The 20,458-nt window shown below is 61.1% G+C and overlaps 1 protein-coding gene across 1 annotated transcript in view; it reads left to right on the forward strand.

Annotated features, from left to right (window-relative positions):
• The first annotated feature begins 3,972 nt into the window (after window positions 1-3,972).
• MYO1G (myosin IG) overlaps window positions 3,973-20,458 on the forward strand; it is a 62,921-nt gene continuing 46,435 nt past the window's right edge. The window contains exons 1-8 of the mRNA XM_073334895.2: window positions 3,973-4,313; window positions 5,858-5,987; window positions 13,403-13,611; window positions 14,342-14,435; window positions 14,750-14,915; window positions 17,522-17,575; window positions 18,967-19,062; window positions 20,303-20,419. Of these exons, the coding sequence (XP_073190996.1) occupies window positions 3,986-4,313; window positions 5,858-5,987; window positions 13,403-13,611; window positions 14,342-14,435; window positions 14,750-14,915; window positions 17,522-17,575; window positions 18,967-19,062; window positions 20,303-20,419 (1,194 nt within the window). The 5' untranslated portion in view covers window positions 3,973-3,985. The remainder of the gene's footprint in view (window positions 4,314-5,857; window positions 5,988-13,402; window positions 13,612-14,341; window positions 14,436-14,749; window positions 14,916-17,521; window positions 17,576-18,966; window positions 19,063-20,302; window positions 20,420-20,458) is intronic.

The following is a 20,458-nucleotide window of genomic DNA, read 5'->3' on the forward strand; positions in this document are numbered from 1 at the left end:
TTCCTGTTCTCTCCTTGGCAATCAGGCTGGCCCTGGATCTGTCTAGTGAGTGAGATGCCAGGAGGAGTGACCTCGGCCAGGGGATCCTCTGAGGTGTGGGAGGTCCCTGCTTAAAGCACCTGGCTTAGTCATAACCTCCATAGTGTTGGATGAGAATTGTGGAAGGCCCCTGCTCTTTCTGGAGGGCATGGCCAGCATCTGTGGTTCTTAAAGCCCTTTGCACATGGTGAGTGGCCACCTTTGAGCCTCTTCTCGGTGAGGGTCTACTGTGACGCTGCCCCTCTGGGGTTAGACCACCCCCCCCTCCCATTCAGAGCCTTTCCAGGAGGGCCCTTAGCCTATGCCACCTGCTGCTGTCCTTAAAATAGGCAAGAGGGGCTGGTGGAGGGCAAAAAGAAAAGGAGGACTTGTGACACCTTAGAGACTAACCAATTTATTTGAGCATAAGCTTTAGTAGCTGCAGTGTTCCCCGGCCTGGCCTCCTGCTGAAGTTGATCGGTGATAGTTAAGGGGTTGGGGTGACCGATGGAGCCCACAACAGTCTGGGCGCTTCCTGTAGGGGAGGGCACCTTGTGCTGGGTTGCCAGTGGCCGCGGGGCCTGAGCTGGATTCTCCTCAGTTTGAGAGGGCCGGCAACAGCGTTTTCCGTGAGGGGGCTCTTCGCGCTGCAATAACTGTCCCCATCCAGGGTGGCCTGTGTGTGTGTCAGCCTTCAGGGCCCGCTGCAAGGTGGCTCCATGGGGAGTTTGTTCTGCCTGGGGGAGGGTATTGAAGGGGGCTGAGTCCTGTGGGGAGGGAGGTGGGCTGTAGCTTTGGTCTTGGCAGCGGCACCTACAGCCTTGCCTTACCCCCTTTCCCCCCACCCCCTGTACAAACCTCAATAAACAAAAGTGATCCTGGGTTAGCAGCCGCCCTCTTGATTTCCTGAGTCAATATCCCCGGAACTGCGCCAAGGTGGGGAGGGTTTTCCTGCTGCCATCAGCGAATGCTCCCAGGTAGCTGGTCTGGAGAGAGGGGTCCAATAGCTGACCATCCACGACCCCAAGGGGAGCTGTGGGTGCTCAGCAGCACTGAAAACCAGCGCCCCACAGTCTCTCTAGACGATGCTACTGTGCTGGGGTCCTACTCCCACTGTGCCCTGCTGCGTTGAGGCGGTGCCTGGCCCTGGGATTCAGCACTCAGATGAGGGGGATACACAAAGAGCTTGTTTGTCTTACAAGTATTTCCTCTAGTTCTGCTGTGCTGTGGAGGGCCGAGGGATGCTTCACTGTGGGGGCTCCACCCACTGATCTGATACGCCTTGCCCACCTGCTGGGAAGTTACCTTCCTGCACTGACTCAGCAGGGAGTACTGGGATTCAGGTTGAGTGCTCCTGAGAGCAGAGCTCCAGCCCTGAAGGGCTCAGTCAGTGGATGTTCTCGGTTCCCTTTGTGGGGTGCTCTGCAAGGAATGGGCCGTGGCATCGTCCCCGGCTGCTTTAGTAACACGCCATGGGCTAATGCACTTCTTGTTCTCTACCTGCTCTCCCAAAGTCTTTCCCCATCACCGCTCTGGACAGCTTCCTGCCCTACTATAACTGGCCCAGAAGGGTGGCTTTCTTCCTCCCAGCGTTGGCTGCATTTCAGACTTGTGTGTGGTTACAGTTCTCCCCCTGCTAATGTAGCCTGCAGAGTTTCCTTACATGGGCAAGTACTGATCCTGATGAGATGTGATTTGTTCTTTGGTGCAGCTGGCTAAAGGCCACTCGGTGAACAGGAGTGATCGCTCACCACGCTGGGGTCCGGGCTGCTGGGCCTCAAGCAAGCAGCATGGACTGAGTGCAGTCGCGGAAAGAGGGACTTGGTTCCAGGGGTGAAAGTAAAATTGAACACTTACCGGTACGGGGGCTGGCTCGCCTCCACCCCCGGGAAGGGGTCTGGTATCAGGCGGAAGGGGGCAGGGTGGGGTTAGCATCGCCCATCCGTGCTACCTGGCCCGCACCGCCTGGGGCTCCAGCGGTGATTTAAAAGGGCCCGGGGCTCCATGGTAGCAGCAGCAATGGCCAGAGATCCTGGCCCTTTAAAATCACTGGCCCTGGGGGCAGCTGCTCTTTTTTTTTGGCTCCCCCAGCGCAAAAGGGGCAACGACATTAAAGTGCTGCCACAGGCGGCCACTTTTACCAGTCCGCCGTGCCACCTTGCTTTCACCCCTGCTTGGTTCTGAGCCCCAGTGCTGGGGCCTCCCTCCATGGGCAGTCCCTGGGGGCCTGTCCTTCCCATTGCGGCTGCCTCAGCACGTCTGGCAGGCAGCCCCTTGCTTCCCTGTCTTGGCTTCTCCCTCTGTGGTGGGAATGGACGTGGAGCATGCCGGGAGAATGACACCACTCAGACCCAAGGTGGGAAAGGGCCCCGAGTGCTGTTAGGTCATGTGTCTAATCGCTTCCCTGGCACTTTGAACGCGTTACACCCATGCTGCTCTCTGCAGTGGGATTCGAAGACCTGCCGGCAGAGGGAGCACAGGCAGGGAATACACCAAAAGAGGAAGTTGCTCCAGATGTCTTAACCATAAGCTCTACTGTAAATAAAAATACTGTTTGCGGGGTAGCAGTGGTAGCTGCTGCAGGGTCTGCAGCTATGGGAACCTCTAATGGGGACCCTCAGTCCTGGGGTGCCCCCTCATGGCTCACTGCAGTGCCACCTTTGCATCTCTGCCTCAGTTTCCCCTATGGGCCTCAGTAAGTCCAATGAGGCTTATTTATATTGAACCGTGCCCCTTGGGGGCTCTGCTTTGTTTAACCCCCAGGTGGAGCATTGTACAAATAGGCATCCCCACAGCAGCTCCAGCTGGAAGGGGTGGGGGGCTGAGTTAACCTTAGTCCAGGTCCCTTACCAGCAGGCCCCTCTTGTCATCAGAGGGGGAGGGGTCTCCTCTTGGGTCAGAGTCCCTACGGAGGTTAAAGTGCAACGACCTTCCAGACAGCCCCTGATTCCTGTGCTCTGGGGCTTTTGCTGCTACCTGGTGAAGGCCTTCCAGGGGGGCCAGGCTCCGCTGAGACTCGCTATTCATAGTGTCACCTGTTCGGAGCCCTCGTCTCCCCCAGCAGCATTCTTCCTTGGGGACTTTTCCTGGGGAGCCCCCTTGAGACACCCTCCCCTTGGGAGCTTTCTCTTTTTGTGGCCTGGGGACTGTTCCTTGCCCCAGGAGCGTCTGTCCTCTTAGATCCCTGCCCCCCAAGGCGTAGCTTCCTTTTGATCCTAACCAGGTGCCTCCCTGTTTAATTAGGTGCCCTCCAGTAACTCAGTGAGTTAACGAGTCCCTGGTGAACCTGAGCTGCCTCCTTTCCCCTTGTGGAGCCTGTCTGAGGTAGGCTGGGCCCCTGCCCCTTTCCGAGGGTCAGCTACTGTCTGTCAGAGCCCTGCATGGCCTCAGGTTTGAACAAGCCCTTGTAAGCCAGCGCTCTAGCAATGGGCCCACCTGCTGCATGGCCCCGTTGGGATATTCTGCTGTGCAAGGCGGAAGGGGGCAGCTGCAGCTGTCCTGCGAGGGGAGAGGGGGAAAGGACAAAGCAGCGTGAACCCCAGCCACTGCGCTTCTCTTGGGCCCCTGCCACTTGGCCGCTTGCAGTCACCACTAGTGTATGGTGCCCTCTGCCGCCACCCACTCAGCCAGTCTTTCTGGGGGAGCTAGCAGGCAGGAGGGAGGGGAAGGCGGAGAGGCAGGGCAGGACACTGCACTGCTTTGGGCTGGCTGGCAGTGCCCTTGTGCTGAGGGCCTGGGTAGGTGGCTTAGCCAGCCTGGCCATTGGCATGAAGAACCCAAAGTGATGGGGTTACTCGGTCCCTGAATGCAGTGCCAGGGCTGGGTGCCCACTGCTGCTGCTGGCAGTGAGGTATTGTGCAAACAGGACGTTCCCTTCCCAAATGCTGCTGGCTGAGTTCCAGCACTGACTTGGTCAGGGCTCCGTTTTCCGGGTTGGTGCAGGTCTCGGACGGCTGCATGCAGGGGGATGGCAAAGCAACTCCGGGTCAGCGGAACTGGGCGAACGATGGCTGTCCTGCTACGTGGGAGATTCCCCCAGTTGATGCTCAGAGCTCTGTCGTTCCCATGGACCTGCCAGGGTGGCGTCTCGCCTGGATGGGCTGGTGCCTCTGTCCCTGCACCCACGTGCTGCGCTAGCCCCCAAGGATCACGCTCGCCCCCAAGGATCTCGCTCGCCAAGCCGACCCTTACCACAGAACCCATTGCTCCACCTGGCACTCAGAATGGCGTCTGGAATGAGGGTGCTGCCCACCTGTGTGACTCAGGAGCGCCCCCTGAAGGCCATAGTGTGTGCGGTAAGCGGTAAGCGTGGCACCAAAGGGGTGAGAATGTAAGACGATGGTCGTGCATGTTAAGCCAGAGGTGGGCACAGGGCGATTTCTCATCACTGGTGTGACATCCCCAAGGGAAAAACCCATCTGGCAGTGAGCAAAGCCTCCATGACCACCGAGGAAACCCCCAGGGACCGTGCTCCCCTCCCCTTCCAGGAGGGTTTTGGCAAAGGCTGCAGCAGCTGGGCTAGTTGGCCCCGGGGTGCGCAGGCAGGATGCCTTGTGTCCCATCCCAACGTGTGAGCGGCTTGGGCATTGGGGGGAAGTGATGTCACCTGGCCACAGGCTGGGCCCAGGAGTCGCATGATGACAAAGCAGCGAGAAGTGAGAGATGAGCAGCCAGCCCAGGACAGTTTCCACTGCAGCCATTTCAGTGTAGCCGCGTGAGTGCGAAAACCCGCGGCTCTGACTGCAGTGCGCAGGGCCTAGTCTGGGCATGCTGCCCCCAACACCCCGCAATGGGTGGGGGGCATCTCGTTCCTGACCCACAGCCCCCTGCTATCCCAGCCCTGACCCCCCACCCAGCTGTGCCCATGGCCCTGCCTCCTGACCCACGGCCCCCTGCTATCCCAGCCCTGACCCCCCCACCCAGCTGTGCCCAGGCCTCTGCCTCCTGACCCACAGCCCCCTGCTATCCCAGCCCTGACCCCCCACCCAGCTGTGCCCATGGCCCTGCCTCCTGACCCACGGCCCCCTGCTATCCCAGCCCTGACCCCCCCACCCAGCTGTGCCCAGGCCTCTGCCTCCTGACCCATGGCCCTCTGCTATCCCAGCCCTGGGCCCACCCAGCTGTGCCCAGGCCTCTGCCTCTGCCTCCTGACCCACGGCTCCCTGCTATCCCAGCTCTGACCCCCCCTCCCAGCTGTGCCATGGCCCTGCCTCCTGACCCACGGCCCCCTGCTATCCCAGCCCTGAGCCCCCCACCCAGCTGTGCCCATAGCCCTGCTTCCTGACCCATGGCCCCCTGCCATCCCAGCTCCTGGGGGCTGGGAAAGAACGTGGGAGCCATCCTGCAGGACTCTTGCACGCCCACCCTACAAGGAGAGCTGGCTGGTGGGTCTCCCCAAATTCCCCCACACTGGGGGGCACTGCCCTTGCAGAGCACAGCTCCATGGCACATGGTGCCCCTAGGCAGGGTCCTGGGATCCTGCCCCAACTTCCCGCACACTGGGCAGCCCTGCCCCTTGCAGAGCGCAGCTCCATGGCACACGGCGCCCCTGGGTGGGGTCCTGGGACCTGCCCCCTGTCTGCAGGGGAACTGCCCCCCCCCCGACATCACACTGAAAGGGGCAGGATTCAGCCCAGCGGGAGATGGGCAGAGGGGCTCCCAGCCACCCTTCCCAGGGCCACGGGGTGGGGGGGGGCGACGTGGGGTTCCCGCTCAGCAGGGCCGACCACGTGACCCCACCCCCCTGGCTGCTGTCACGCCCCGTCGCTCAATCAGCCTCCGCACAGGAAGCTGAGCCCCGGCAGCTCGCGGCTGGGTTTTGAAAGTCATCTTTCCTCAGGCTGGTGCTCGCTCCTCTCGCCGTCCCCCAGCGGCATGGCCGAGCAGGAGAGCCTGGAGTTCGGCAAGGCCGACTTTGTCCTCCTGGACCAGGTGACCATGGAGCACTTCATGGAGAACCTGAAGCTGAGGTAAGGGGGCGCTGGGGTCCGAGGCCCCTGGCGGGAAGGGGGCAGGCGGGGCAGCGAGGGGAGCTGGGCTTCGGGTGCTGTTGGCTCGCCCGGGCCTGGACCTGTTTTAGGTCAGGGTACGGGGGGGCAGGTTGCCCAGCTGCAGCAGCCAGCCGCGGGGGTGAGTCAGCGGGAGGCGCTCTGCAGCCCGGCGGCACCGAGCCTGGCGCTAGGGGGCGCTGTGATGCCGGTGGGACCGTCTCCTCGGGGAGCTCGGATGCCTAGAACCTGCTGGCTGGGTGGCAGTAACATTCCCGTGGTGCTTTTCCTGCGGGCGAACCCTGGCGTCCGGGCTGACTTCCAGCGTGGGGTTTGGCGCTGTGCTGCCGGACTGTCCCCCGGCCGTGCCAGCAGGATGCGGGACCCTTTTGATTCGCCCCGTTTCAAGGTGGTTTTTTTAGCCAGGTCACGGTGTGGTGCTAATCCGGGACTGTGCGTCCCCCCCACCCCCCCAGAGAGGAGCAAAGCAGCCCCTCTGCAGGTGGGGCGCTTGAAGGGCTTGTGGGGTCCTGTCGATCTGTACACGTGGGGTGGAGAGGGCGGCCGGATTAGAGCCCTGCAGCTACAGCTTCACACCCATAGATCCCTGCCGTGGGGGCAAAAGGAGAGCTCCCTCAGCTGGTGCTTGGAGTAGTCCCTTATACTCCGGGCTGCCTGCGAGAACTGTACCGCGCCGAGCACCTGTTCAACACAGAAAAACAGCAAGAGGTGGGCCCAGACGTACCCCTGAAGGCTGGGGAAGCTCTGGTCTGGGTCTGGACCTGGACTGGTCTTTCTCTCCTCGTAGGGGATGTTACACACTCCAGGAGGGGGAGGGGTGTCCTAAATGTTACTGCCTCTGATGCGCGAAAGCAGAAATCTTGTCGTCTCTAGGCAGCCGTTCAGAGCAGATGGGGGAAGGACTGGTAGCTGGGTGGGGTTGGGGGGCTTGTCCCAGGGCTGGGGAGGGGGTGACACCTAAGCTGGAGCCTGTGAAGATGAATTTGTCCAGCCGTGGTTGCCAGGACGGCCCAGAGGAGCCAGCTGGGCCTCAGGAGATGCTGAGGGTCCAGAAGGGAGGAAAGTTGCTGGGATAGGCCGGGCGGTGCTGGAGCCGCATGCCGAAGGGTGCCGTGATTGCAAGGACAGAGAGAGCGAGGAGGAGAAACTGCCATGGGCTGGTCTCCAAAGGCACTGAGCACCCAAAGGTGGGGACAGTCCCTTTCCAGATCAGGCCATGTAATCCTGTGTGGTAACAGGGACTGTACCCAGTCCCTGGTGAACAAGGGGTTAACCTCCGCTCAGCTGCCCCATCCCCTTGCACAGGGACAGGGCTACAAAAGCAGCTCTCCAGGACACAGAGGATCCTCTGGGCAGGCAGGAGGTTGCAATCGCCCTGGGCTGAGCTGAGCCCCCAGCAGGACGGGTGGCCTGTTATGTGTAGTGTGGTCGTGTCTGCTGGCCCCACTGAGGACTGGGGTGTCATTGTGCTGGGAGCTGTACATGTGCCGTGAACCGACAGCCCCATCGTCGGCTGAACTGGCCGGGCCGTGGGCCTGTTGGCTGTATGTCTCTCAGCCATTGTTTCTGGTCCCTTTGGGACTTTAACCAACCCCCGGCACTGAGCTCCCTTGTTGGCAGCGTGTTCCTTTATGTCCCCTCCCTTCGGTGTCCCCCTCGGGAGTGTTTCTGAGATGCAGCTCTGAGCTCTCCCAGCCCTGGCAACAAGGCAGCTGGCTGAGAAAGCATCGCAGCTGCAGTTAACAAATCCTCTAACCCCTCCCCTGGGGATGTATCTCAGTATCATGATCCCCCTTTTATGGATGGGGAAACTGAGGCAGGGGGCAGGGCAGGGATTTGCCCACACTCCCACAGTGTGTCAGGAACACAGGTGAGCTCAGAACCCCCCCTCACGTGTCCTAGTTTGGTGCTTCCTGCTGAGCTCTCGGTAAACTCTGTCTTCCCAATCTCTGGTGAAGTGTCCTTTGAGTAGCTTCTGCAGCCCCAGCAATTGGATCGGAGCCAAGGTCCAGCTAGTCCAAAGGATCCTGTCTCTGGCGAGAGCCAGCAGCAGCTGCTTCAGAGGAAGGTGTAAGAACAGTGCAGCAGCTGAGATGGGATAATCTGCTCCCTCTCCCTCCTGCCAGGTCTCAGACCTGACCTCTGTTAGTTACAGGTTGGCTTCGACCCTGGAGCAGGAGGGGTTCAATCCCTTCCAGATCTCTTTTTAAGCATTAACGGCAAGGCTTCGAAACAGCCAGCGTACGCCCGCTGGCCCTGCTCTGAAATGGAAGGCTGGTTCTCCAGAATCAGTGCTTTCCTTTTTTTAAACAAAGGCCTTCTCAAGCTGATCTGGCTGCAAAGAAACCCTGCAGACGGTGACCCGAACACAAGCCGTGCAGAGCTGAGTCTGGCAGACGCTGTCTCGGAGAGGTGTGAACTTTCCCACTCATCTCCGGCAGCGGATAACTCAGATGTCCAGTGACGATAATTGATATGGCAACACTGTTAACTATTTCATCACCTGTGTAAGGATGGAGCCGGAGGGTTACAGGGCAGCATGATTCGCTGAGTGACAGTGTCTCATTTGGGTAGTGTTGGTTAATTACTGCAGCTTGGCTTTTCCCCGCTCAGGGAGCTAGGCCCATGGAGCCCAGTGGTGCTGTGAGTCCATGACCGGATTTTGAAAATGGGGTCTCATTTTGGTGATACTGATGGGCAGAGCTGATTTTGGGAGCTGAGCTTGGAAAAGCTCCAGTCTGATCCTAGGTGCACTGTGATAACATTGGCTGTTCCTGTTCTCCATAAAACCCCCTCCTTGAACTGTGCTAAGCTCTTGGCCTCAACAACTTCCTGTGGCCATGAGTTCCACTAGCGTATTACACTTTGCGTGAACATGTGTTTCCTCGTGTCCGTTTTGGATTGGCCACGTTTCAATCCTTTGCTCTTGTGTTGTGAGGCAGGGAGAACAGCAGCTTCCCCTCTACCTCCCCCATACCAGGGGGCCAGCCAGACATGACACGCTCAAAGGCACCACCACTGACACTGCCTTAAGCATCATGCTTGTGGGTTTCGCTAGGGCGGCTCCTCGCCTGCCGGATGCTCCAGTTGAGTCGCTGGGCAGCTGATCGTCCCAACTACTTAAGATTCCAGTGTCACCATGGGACTGGAATGTTCCAACCATAGAATCCAGGTGTCAGTAACGTGTCATCATCCCATCCAGGCCGGCTTTAGGATTTTGGGGACAGATTATCTCCCTTCCTTCCCTCCAACTCCCCCCTCCCCACACACACATCTGCTCATCCTCTTCCTCTAAACTCAGCCAGATCCTTGTGCTTTCCTCCTTGGACCAGGGGCTTCCCTTGGGATGCCTTCATTTCTTCTCTGGGCTCCCGCACCAAACCGGCACTGCTGTCTGTGCCGATATCTCACCAGCTTCATCGGGGCTGGCTGCCAGCCACGACTCCTGTGTGGCCATCCTGAGTGAGAGGCACTCCAGGGGCTGGGAGCTCTGCAAAGGACAGCCAGCCCTGGAAAAACAGCTCGGTGCTGGGCTGGACTTGGTGGGACGCAACGGCCACATTGTTTTATGTCCTGGCTAGCGTGTACACATGCTGCTGGGTGGGACACAAGAACCACTCAACTGTGTGTCGGATCACAAGCCCCCCATACTGCTGCAGCTGAAGGAGATCCTCCCTGGCCTAGGGGGACTGAGCCCCTTTAAGTGCAGAAGAGGTGCACCCTGGCTAAATCTGGTTAGAGATGGAATTGCAGCTGGGGTCAGGAGATAATGAGGCTTGCAAGCCAGGAAGGGGCTACTCAGACCAACCAGACACACCGGGAGCAGGAGGTGGGCTTCCGGCAAGGAGCTTAAAGGAAGAGCCCTGTGGGCAATCAGGAGGAATTGCCCACAGCAGGGAGGCAAGGGGAGTGCTGGACCAGGCAACCCGGTGAGCTCCCTGGATAAAGGGACAGAAGGTGAAGGACCTGGGACAAGGAGATCTGTTACCCAGACTATGGGGCCCGTGTCTCTGGAGTTGGGCATAGGAGAGCTAGCCCTGCATGGTGGCAGCGTGTGGGTACAGTGACGGCTGTGGAGTGCCGGGGCCCTTCTCCAGATTGCTTGTGGCCTTGGTCGAGACATCCAGATCAGGGCCTGCTTCGCCCGGCTCTCACTTATCTCCCAGTGCATGTCCCCCTGCTGAAGCACAGAGCCAGCAGGTGGGGAGCAGCCAGGTTTGCTCTGAGTCACACCCTTCCGGGCTGGCCGAGTTCTCACGGGGAGGGAGTTCCTGGTTCTCTGCCTGTTTACAGGAAAGAGCTGGTTTCACCACTGCCGAGTAGGCTCCCCCTCCCGACACACACCTCTCCCGTCCCAGGGAGAGCTGGCTTTGCCGCTGCTGGGGCCCCCAAGCCATCCTTCTCCTGTGACCCCGAATCCTCTGCCCCCCTCCGTGTCCCAGAAGCCTTTGCACTCTGTCAGCCCCTACGCATCCCAGAGATGCTGCAGTCCATCAGAATGTGCTGATTGTTGTCCGTGCTAGCCAAGGGCCAGGCCACAGGGACCTAGGCTGGATCAGACCCAAGGCGCATGTAGTCTGGGCTCGTGTCTCTGGCGCCAGCTGCTTCAGAGGAAGGAGTGAGAAGCCACAGTCGCAGGATGTGGGATAAGCCACCCCTGCATAGCTTTCCCCTGTCCCTGATAGATCAGCACTGACTCTCAGTGTCTGCAAGTGGGACGGCCTCATCCTTGGGTGGATTTGGTGTCTCCTGGGACCTCACCCGTGGAGCCCACCCTTAGCGATAGTCCACTCCCTCCTTCCCACACAGACACACCCCAGGCAGATGGGGCCCAGCAGAACTCAGTTAGGTAGGGGCTCAGAGGCCATGGTGGCGGGCCCCCATAAGAACCGAGAGACAGCAGATGGCTCCAGGGGGCCAGGGAGAGCAGGAGCATGCCTGGTGCACCATGGCTAGGTCCGGTTAGAGATGGGGTTGCAGCTGGGGCCAGGAGCATGCTGGTGGTGGCTGGAGGCTGGCTTCGTGTCTGAAGTGCGTCCGCGGCCACGCCATGCGGTTAGAAGTGCGAATGGGACACCCTGCCGATGCCTTGCTAATTTCAAATGCAAGAGGCCACGGCTGCAAAAAGGCCGCGTGCGAGGCAGGCCGAGCGCCGAGGGAGGCAGCCGGGGCACCAGAGAATTGCAGTGTGAAGCACTTCCAGGCCCCTCATCAGCCGGTCCCCTCCTCCCAGGCCCTCGTGGTGGGTGTGAGTTGACTCAGTTGAAGGCCAGCGCACGATCCCTCTGTCCCTCTCTGTTCTCTCACCCCTTTCTTCCTGCCACCCATCTCACTGGCCCTGCAGGGACCCCCAACCAGCAGCTATGAGCACAGAGCTAACAGCATGACACACCCACACCTTGCCTGGCGTGTGGCTGCCAGTCCTCCATGTGTACATGCCAACCTTTCCCCTGCCACTGTGATGGAGCGAGCTCGTCTAGCTGTACCCAGCAATTGTCGATCGTTAACGTCCTGGATTAAAGCCCTCCCCACCTCCAGCATGTACCCCATCTGCCCAGTGACTGCAGCTCAGAGGCCCCCCCTCCCAACTAGCAGGGCTAGAACCATTTTTAAAGACAAGCTCAGGTCCCATGGGAATGGGGTGCCCCTTCTGCATGCCCAGTGGAGCACTGCCCACTGCTGGGTTAGAAGCAGGGACACTGGGTGTTCAGTAACCCAGGAATGAGTGGTACCGAGGTGCCAAACAGGGAGCATGGTACCAATCCCCACAGAACCCCAGCCACGGCAGCTGGGGCAGTCTCGACCCAGTGGCCTGCTTTGACTCAGTGAGGTCGCTGGTGAACAAGCTGTTTCCAGGGCAGGGATGGAGGGGCCAGCCGTGAGTGCAATGGCCCGGTGTGAGCCAGGTGCTGGTTCTGGAGTTCGGCCTAGGAACGCTGCTGATCAGGGGGTGGGGGAGTTGGTCAATGAAGGGGGCGGAGCTCCGGAGAGGGGAACAGGGAATTGCCAGGCTGGATCAGAGCGGGGTCCCGCCAGCCCAGAACCCTGTCTCCAGCAGAGCCGGAGCTGGAGCTGGAGCCAGCTGCTTCACAGGAAGGTACAAGAAGCCCTGTTGGCAGTATACTTCTATCAGAGAGCCTAGCAGTGCCCTGCGGGGGGGCTGTGCCGTAGGGGTGGCTGCTCCGCGGATCAGACGGGCAGCGCCCTGCGGGGGGCTGTGTCGTAGGGGGCCCTGCTCCGTGGATCAGACGGGCAGTGCCCTGCGGGGGGCTGTGTCGTAGGGGGCCCTGCTCCGTGGATCAGACGGGCAGTGCCCTGCGGGGGGCTGTGTCGTAGGGGGCCCTGCTCCGTGGATCAGACGGGCAGTGCCCTGCGGGGGCTGTGCCATAGGGGGCCCTGCTCCGTGGATCAGACGGGCAGTGCCCTGCGGGGGGCAGTGTCGTAGGGGGCCCTGCTCCGTGGATCAGACGGGCAGTGCCCTGCGGGGGGCAGTGTCGTAGGGGGCCCTGCTCCGTGGATCAGACGGGCAGTGCCCTGCGGGGGGCAGTGTCGTAGGGGGCCCTGCTCCGTGGATCAGACGGGCAGTGCCCTGCGGGGGCTGTGTCGTAGGGGGCCCTGCTCCGTGGATCAGACGGGCAGTGCCCTGCGGGGGGCAGTGTCGTAGGGGGCCCTGCTCCGTGGATCAGACGGGCAGTGCCCTGCGGGGTGGCTGTGTCGTAGGGGGCTCTGCTCCGTGGATCAGACGGGCAGTGCCCTGCGGGGTGGCTGTGTCGTAGGGGGCCCTGCTCCGTGGATCAGACGGGCAGTGCCCTGCGGGGGCCTGTGTCATAGGGGTGGCTGCTCCGTGGATCAGACGGGCAGTGCCCTGCGGGGGGGCTGTGTCGTAGGGGGCCCTGCTCCGTGGATCAGACGGGCAGCGCCCTGCGGGGGGCTGTGTCATAGGGGTGGCTGCTCCGTGGATCAGACGGGCAGTGCCCTGCGGGGTGGCTGTGCCGTAGGGGCCCTGCTCCGTGGATCAGACGGGCAGTGCCCTGCGGGGGGGCTGTGTCGTAGGGGGCCCTGCTCCGTGGATCAGACGGGCAGTGCCCTGCGGGGGGGCTGTGTCGTAGGGGCCCTGCTCCGTGGATCAGACGGGCAGTGCCCTGCGGGGTGGCTGTGCCATAGGGGTGGCTGCTCCGCGGATCAGACGGGCAGCGCCCTGCGGGGTGGCTGTGTCGTAGGGGTCCTGCTCCATAGTCTGGCAGGCAGTGCCACTCCGTGGGGGTATGAACTGTTGGAAGGCAAAGCTCCAGGGACAGTCCTTGTTCGGGGGCGATGCGTGAGGCCATGTGGCTGCCGCGTTTCCATTGTAGCCTGAGCGGGTTTGGTCCCTGCAGGTTCGAGATGGGGCGAATTTACACCTACATCGGTGAGGTGGTGGTCTCCATGAACCCCTACAAGCAGACGCAGCTCTACGGGAAGGACGTGATCGAGCAGTACCAGGGCCGGGAGCTGTACGAGCGGCCGCCGCACCTCTATGCCGTGGCCGACGCTGCCTACAAGGCCATGAAACGCCGAGCCAAAGACACCTGCATCGTCATCTCAGGTTGGAGTGGGCAGTGGCAGCCAGAACCCCTCTGTCTGTCTGTCTGTCTGTCCGTCCCACACACGCACTCACGTAGAAGGGGAAGAGGAGCAAGTACCCCGGCTCCTCCTCTGATTTTTGTCAGCGCCACCCCATGGAGCATCACTCCGACATGCTGGGCTCCCACCCAGCTCTGCCGAGGCACCTCCGTCCCGGTCCACAGCCCCCTGCTGCCCCTGTCCTGGTGTGATTTGATGCCCATTCTGCAGCAGCCCCAGCTAGACCAGCCCTTGACCCCACGTGCTCCTGTAATTCTAGTCTTGGGTCCCTCCTGAGCTGGGACCCCCAAGTAGCTGGAGTCATCTGGGGCTTCAGGCTGTGAACAAACGTCCCCTTGGGATCGGGCTGGCAGCGCTGCACCCACTCCTCCTTGCCCACAGGGCACCTTGGAAGCCAGCAGTGCAGAGATGGCATGGGCCCTGCCCGGCCAGGGCTGGCCACAAGGGACGGCTGGTAGAGGCTTGTCCTCCTGCAGGCTGTGCTGGTACCAAAGGCTCTGTGCTACAGCCCTGAGCTCACCAACCACCGGGGTCATAACCCCCCCCCCCACCACCACCAACATGGTGCCTGGGAGCTAACAAGTGGCCTCTGACCTCCTAGACGTGTGCCAGGGGAGGTGGGCAGTAACCTAGGGCAGCAAAGCCTCGCCCGTCCTGCTGTCCTCTTCCCATCCTGTCTGTTTGTCTTGCAGGGGAGAGTGGTGCTGGGAAGACGGAAGCCAGTAAATACATCATGCAGTACATTGCGGCCATCACTAACCCCAGCCAGAGGGAAGAGGTGGAGAGGTGAGAGGTCACAGCAGCATCCTGGCACGGTTGGGAGGCTGTGGCCAGTGCACTGGGCTGGGACTCAGGAGACCTGGGTTCTGTTCCCAGCTCTGCCCATGACCTATTGGGTGATCTTGGTCAAGTCCCTTCCTCCCTGTGAACAGCTGCCACCACCCTCAGGAGATGGCAAGTGCTGCGGATTGTCCCTGGGTGCAAATAGGAGCGGGGGGGCTCATTCATTGCAAGCCTATGGACGTGCCAATCCCGATTCTGGGGGGTAACGCAGCCTGGCCCCCTGTGACGTTCCCTTCATTGCTTCCCGTCTGGCCCAGGGTGAAGAACGTGCTGCTCAAGTCCAACTGCGTCCTGGAGGCCTTCGGCAATGCCAAGACCAACCGCAACGACAACTCCAGCCGCTTCGGCAAATATATGGACATCAACTTCGACTTCAAGGGGGACCCCACCGGTGGCCATATCAACAACTACCTCCTGGAGAAGGTACGGACTTGGGCCTGCCTCTGGGGCTGCGGAGGGGAAGGGAAGCAGGGGGACGGGTAATGTACACTCCCGGGTGAAGAGGATGGTGGTGGGCACCACGGGCCCAGTGCTCAGAGCAGTACCCCTGCGGCACGGCATCTGGCTGGTTCGCGTGCGGGTCAGGTCGCGGGGTCTGGGTGGAAGAGGCTGAGAAGTCGTGGCTATGGAAAGCTCGGGCTTTGCCATAATTCACCCTGCCATGCCTCCAGATGGGGTATGAGCCTCGAGCCCCCTCCTCCCTCGCTAGAGAGGCACCTTCACCCTGGGCTGGAAGAGCCCCTCTCCGGCAGCCCCTTTCCTTTTAACCCAGGCTGTGGTAAGGGGAGGAAGGACTCAGTTCCTCCTTAAATGAAGCACCATTTGCTCAGTGTCCTTCATAGATCCCAGGGCCAGAAGGGACCATCATGATCATCTGGTCTGACTTCCTGCCTAGCCCAGGCCAGAGACTGCCCCACAATCATTCCTAGAGCAGATGGTTTAGAAAGACCTCCATTCTTGGCTGAAAGATTGTTGGTGATGGAGACTCCACCCCGGCCTTTGGTAGATTGTTCCAATAGCTAATTACTCTCACCGTCCAAAACTGATACCTTCTTCCCAATCTGACTGTGTCTAGCTTCAACTTCCAGCCATCCGATGGCGTGAGACCTTTGCCTGCTAGACTGCAGAGCCCATTGCTAAATACCTGTTCCCCATGCTGGGACTTAGAAGCTGGGATCAAATCACCCCTTCCCCCCCTGGTGGGGGACAGAAACGTTGCAGGGTTGAGAGGCCCAGTGGGCTGTGCCCGGGGCAGGTCCATGTCTGGGGAGCAGACGCAGAACGTGGCCTTCCAGAGGTGCCTTCTGGGGAGATAATTGGATGTTTTCCAAGCAGATCGGCCCTCTTCTAGCTGTGCTGGAAAGTACCTAGCAGGCAGGGCCAGGCCTCAGGAACACGGGGACCCTCCCTAGATTCCTCAGCACGTCTTCCTGAGCAAGCAACTCCTCTGTCATTTGTTTGTATTTGAAGGAGAGCAGGGACCTTGGTACTCCACAGCTCCACCCTGGGGGGCGTTAGCTGGGCTTTCCTCTCTGGACTGGCTGAGAGCTCCCGCCTGGCCTGAGTCGGCTCTGATAAACCCTAGAAATCGCGGTGTGCTAGCGTGGTCCCTGTGCCCTCCCGTCACAGGGCGGCCTGCCCCTTTCCGGGCAGGGCAGCCCTGTTCAGTTATCAGACCCGGCTGGAAAGGGCTCTGACATCTGGGCTCTGACATCTCAGATGGAGGAGGGCTCTGACATCTCAGATGGAGGAGGCTGCCGGAAGGGAGGCTAGCTCCTGTGACTGGCCCCGGAGCAAGGGAAGAGATGGCAGGGGAAAGGCATCTGGGGCCTGCGGCCTGCTGTGGTCAGGAGGAGTGGCCTTTGGGCCTTGCATCCAGGCGTGGTACCAGTCCTTGCTGGGCTGGGAGACAGCCCAGTGGCCATCACCTCTAAGCATCCAATGGCCTGGAGGTCGTGCGGCCCTCCTAGGGGATCTCACGCTAGAGATAGTGTCGTCTAGTGGTGTGGGCTGGGGGTCAGGAGGCAGGCCCTGGCGCTGGGGTGCTGTGGTACCCTATCATGTCCGGGCCTCACTTCCCCCTCTGGAGAGAAGGACGCTGACCCGCCTTTGTCACGTGCTTTGAGATCCCCCCAGGAAATGCGCTCCCCGAGTGCGAAGTATCCTAGACCCCGTGCATTCCGAAGGGCAACAAGCCCTTCTGGTGAGCTCTCCTGGAGCTGGCTCGCGAGTCTCCTGTTTGGTTCTTCTGCCCCTCTCAGTGACAGGCTCAGTTCTGGTCCACTGCCTCCCAGGCCTGCCCTTAGTCTCTGACATTCCCAGGATGCCTTTCATCCCGAAGCACTGCACACACAGAAATCGTCTCACCCCTCACTGGGATGCAGCCACCTCTGGGGGCAACGCAGCAGCTGTTTACTAGTGTACCCCCCAGCTTAGGGCAGGAAGGGAAGACGGCCATTGGATCCATGCTGCAGGGAGAGTTGAGGCGGACAGGCTGTAGCAACTTACTGGCGTTTAGCCAGGACACTGGAGTTAACGCCTCTGCTCTCTTGAAAAAGAGGACCAGCTCTTGAACAGTCCCCGGTGGCCAGGACCTCAGCAGGGCCTCCCACCCAGAAGGCCAGGATGGCTGCTACATTGCTGCATGAACCTCGAAGGGCTGGTTTCATCCTGCAGCAAAATAAGGGGGCTAGGTGGGAAGCCCAGGGCAGACAATGGCCGTCCTGCCGGAGAGGCTCCCTGAGGCATAGGGAGTGACCGACCCTGTTCCAGCTGCCAGCGCTCTGGGTGTGGAGTTTCCTTTACCAGGGACTGGTGTGTCCGTTGAGACAAGGGGATTTCTCTGGTCTCACCAGCCCATTGTCTCTGATTGGAGCAAATCTGGCAGCTGGTGGTGACTCTTTAGCAACCGGGGCTGGGCTGTGTGTGCCAGCATGGGACCCACAGTGATGGTGCGTGGCAAGGACCGGCCTGGGGCTGCGAGACACGGCCCCCGCAGGCACTGACTTCCTCTGGGCTTTCCCTTGCAGTCTCGCATCCTCCACCAGCAGCCAGGCGAGAGGAACTTCCACTCCTTCTACCAGGTGAACCGGGGGGGGAATCCTGGGGCAACGGTGCAGTCCGTGGTGCGGGGGGATCCCCGGGAGGCTGCAGGGCTTGGCTCCCTAGGGGAAGGGGAGGGGATAAGGAGGTGACTAAATAAAGATGACTGATGGATGGGAAGTGCGCTCATCAGTAGAACAGGGAAATGCCCCCCAGAACCCACCCAGGTCTCTCTAGTGGGGCCCGATGCCAGTCTGGTTTTAGCCAGGGCCTCTAGGCTTCCCGCCCCCAGCAGTAAGCTTGGGCGCAAGCTGCAGGAATGTCAGGATGCCCTGGCAGAGCTGGCCGGGTGTGCTGCAGGTGCCAAGGCAGAAGGGAGCGGCTGGGGGTGGTGCCCAGGCAGAGCCAGCCTGCGATGAGTTCATTGGCAGCAGCCCAGCCAGCCGCAGTAAAGAGAGGGAGGGAGAACAAGGGGGAAGTGGGGAAGGTTCATGGGCTCCCACCCCACCAGCCACAGAGGCACATCCTGTGGGTTTCCTGCCGACTGTGCCCAGGCAGGAAGCTTTGCTCCCAGGTCAGCCCCAGTCCTATGCGCTCAGGCCCCCGGCTGCCGCCCGGCTGGGGGCAGAGGAGGATCCCGCTCGCCCGGGGAATTGGGTGCTGCAGAGGCCTCAGTGCAGAACGGGGCTGTGCTGGGTGCAGGGACTTGCCGGCGATGCCCCGGCGGCTTCCGTTGCTGCTGCGTGTCCCTTATTTATAGCGCGCCGGGCCCCAGGCGGGTAACCGCAGGCCGTTGACTCAGAGGAGCCAGGGAAGTGAGTGCCGTCACCTTGCTGAGCCACACTCTCTGTGGCACGCTGCAGCCGCCCGCCTCCTTTGGCTCTCGCTCAGCCCTGGCCCAGTAGGAAGCACGTTAGTCGGCCGCCCTGAGGATGGGGCCCAGCCGTTCCTGGCTCCCCCGCACAGGTTGGGCTGGGAGGGCAGAGCTGAGGCTGCTACGTAGGGTGACCAGACAGCAAGTGTGAAAAATCAGGACGGGGTGGGGGGTAACAGGCTCCTGTATAAGAAAAAGCCCCAAATATCGGGACTGTCCCTATGAAATCGGGACATCTGGTCACCCGACTGCTAGGCCAGTTTCCTCCCACTTTCAGCACCACAGTCCTGCTCCTCCTCCTCGCCAGCCAACACCTCACTACCCTGACCCCCCGTCCTTTCGCTGGGTCTCAGCTCCCTGCCTCCTCTCCGGCTGCCCCTTCCCTGGGAACACCCACTTGCCCGGGCTCTGCTGGGCGAGCTCCCTTGCCTTCAGAGGCCAGCCAGAGCCCAGCTGCCGGGCAGCAAGTGCCAGGTCTTCGCTATCCCCCAGAGCTTGGGGGCGCAATGTCACATGCCCCAGGTACAAGGGGGTCTCATCCCTGTCTCTCCCCCTCAGCTGCTTCTCGGGACCTCGGACGCTCAGCTGGCCTCCCTCCATCTCTGCAGAGACCCTGCAGCCTACCGCTTCACCAGCGAGGGCGCCAGCAACAACGTGAGTCCCGGTTCCACGCCTGGGGGGACCACGCCAGGCTCCTCAGGGTTCCCTGGGTGACTGGTGATTGGGGGCACCCACCCAGAGACCCGGGCCCGGTTTGTGGAAAGTGCTGAGCCCCCACCCTGAGAATCAGGCCCTTCTACGGGTCTCAAGTTGGGGCCCCCCAAATCACTGGTCCCTTGGAAACCTGGGCCCAGGGATCTTCCTGTGCCTGAGCATTGGGATGGGGAAGGCAGGGGCTGGGTGGGCGGCTCGCCATGGGGAACGGGAACGGGCGGAGCCGGCTGTCAGTGCAGCAAAGCCCTGGCTTCCCGACAGGCGCCTCACAGCTGGGCAATCGGATCAGTGGGCTTCCCTTGGCCCGGGCAGGGTGCAGCTTCGACACTCTGCAGGGAGGGAGCTGCTGGGGTGCTCCGGGACCAAACGTATCCCTGGTGTAACCAGGCACAAATCCCGTTGACTTCAGTGGGAGCTGCAGCCACCTGCTGTCTAATGCACCCACACAGTTTCCACCAGGGCTCCCATTAGGCTGAAGTCCCATTCCCCATGGGGGGCTAATCATGGTTCCTGTGAAGGGTTTGTGTGCATCCAGCACTATGAAGGGAGAAAGCCCTGTCTTAAGTGCTAAGCACAGTTCTTGCAGCCCCTGCCTTGAATGTGGGCCATGCCCCTCGCTGGGCGCCTCTCTGCGTCCCGTTCCCCCATCGCACAGAGGAGCCACAGGGCAGGCGGACAGGAAGGACTTGGAGAAATCCAGCTGGACATGGCTTCTGCTGCACACAGCTCAGAGGGGGCCCCGGGTGCCAGGCAGAGGGCCACCGAGCCTTTCACCTCCAGGCCAGACACTGCAGTGATGGGCGCTAGGTAGATCATCAGTTCCACTCTCACCTCCTGGCTGCCTGGTGGCCACTGTGAAATGAGTTTGCTGGCTCTCAGCCCAGTTCTCAGTGGATCCAGGGGCTCTGTACCCGTGGGCACTAGCTGCTGGCAAGGACTGAGTGGGCCAAGACACCTGAGCGATCCCCTTGCTGGTAGAGATGGTCTCTCTGGGGCAGGGGCAGGCCCCGGGGAGGGGCTGTGGGTGCAGGATGCTCGCCCTGCAGCTCCCCAGGCCCAGTGTGAACTGTGGCCAGATGGAGGACTCCAGGGCCATGCAGCTGGCACCTTCCCCAGGGCTGGAAACCGTTGGCTCATCTCTCTCTGCTGCTCTTCCCCCCCACCCCCCGGCTTCTTCCAGCTGCTGGCCAGTGATCAGTCCAACTTCAAGGCTGTGGCAGATGCCATGAAGGTGATCGGCTTCAGCCCGGAGGAGATTGACTCGGTCTACAAGATCCTAGCTACTATTTTACACCTGGTAAGTGATGGCCTGGTCAGCGGATACATCCCTTCCCCT

The sequence above is a fragment of the Lepidochelys kempii genome, chromosome 2 (genome assembly GCF_965140285.1).
Source record: "Lepidochelys kempii isolate rLepKem1 chromosome 2, rLepKem1.hap1, whole genome shotgun sequence".
Classification (NCBI taxonomy): Eukaryota; Metazoa; Chordata; order Testudines; family Cheloniidae; genus Lepidochelys; species Lepidochelys kempii.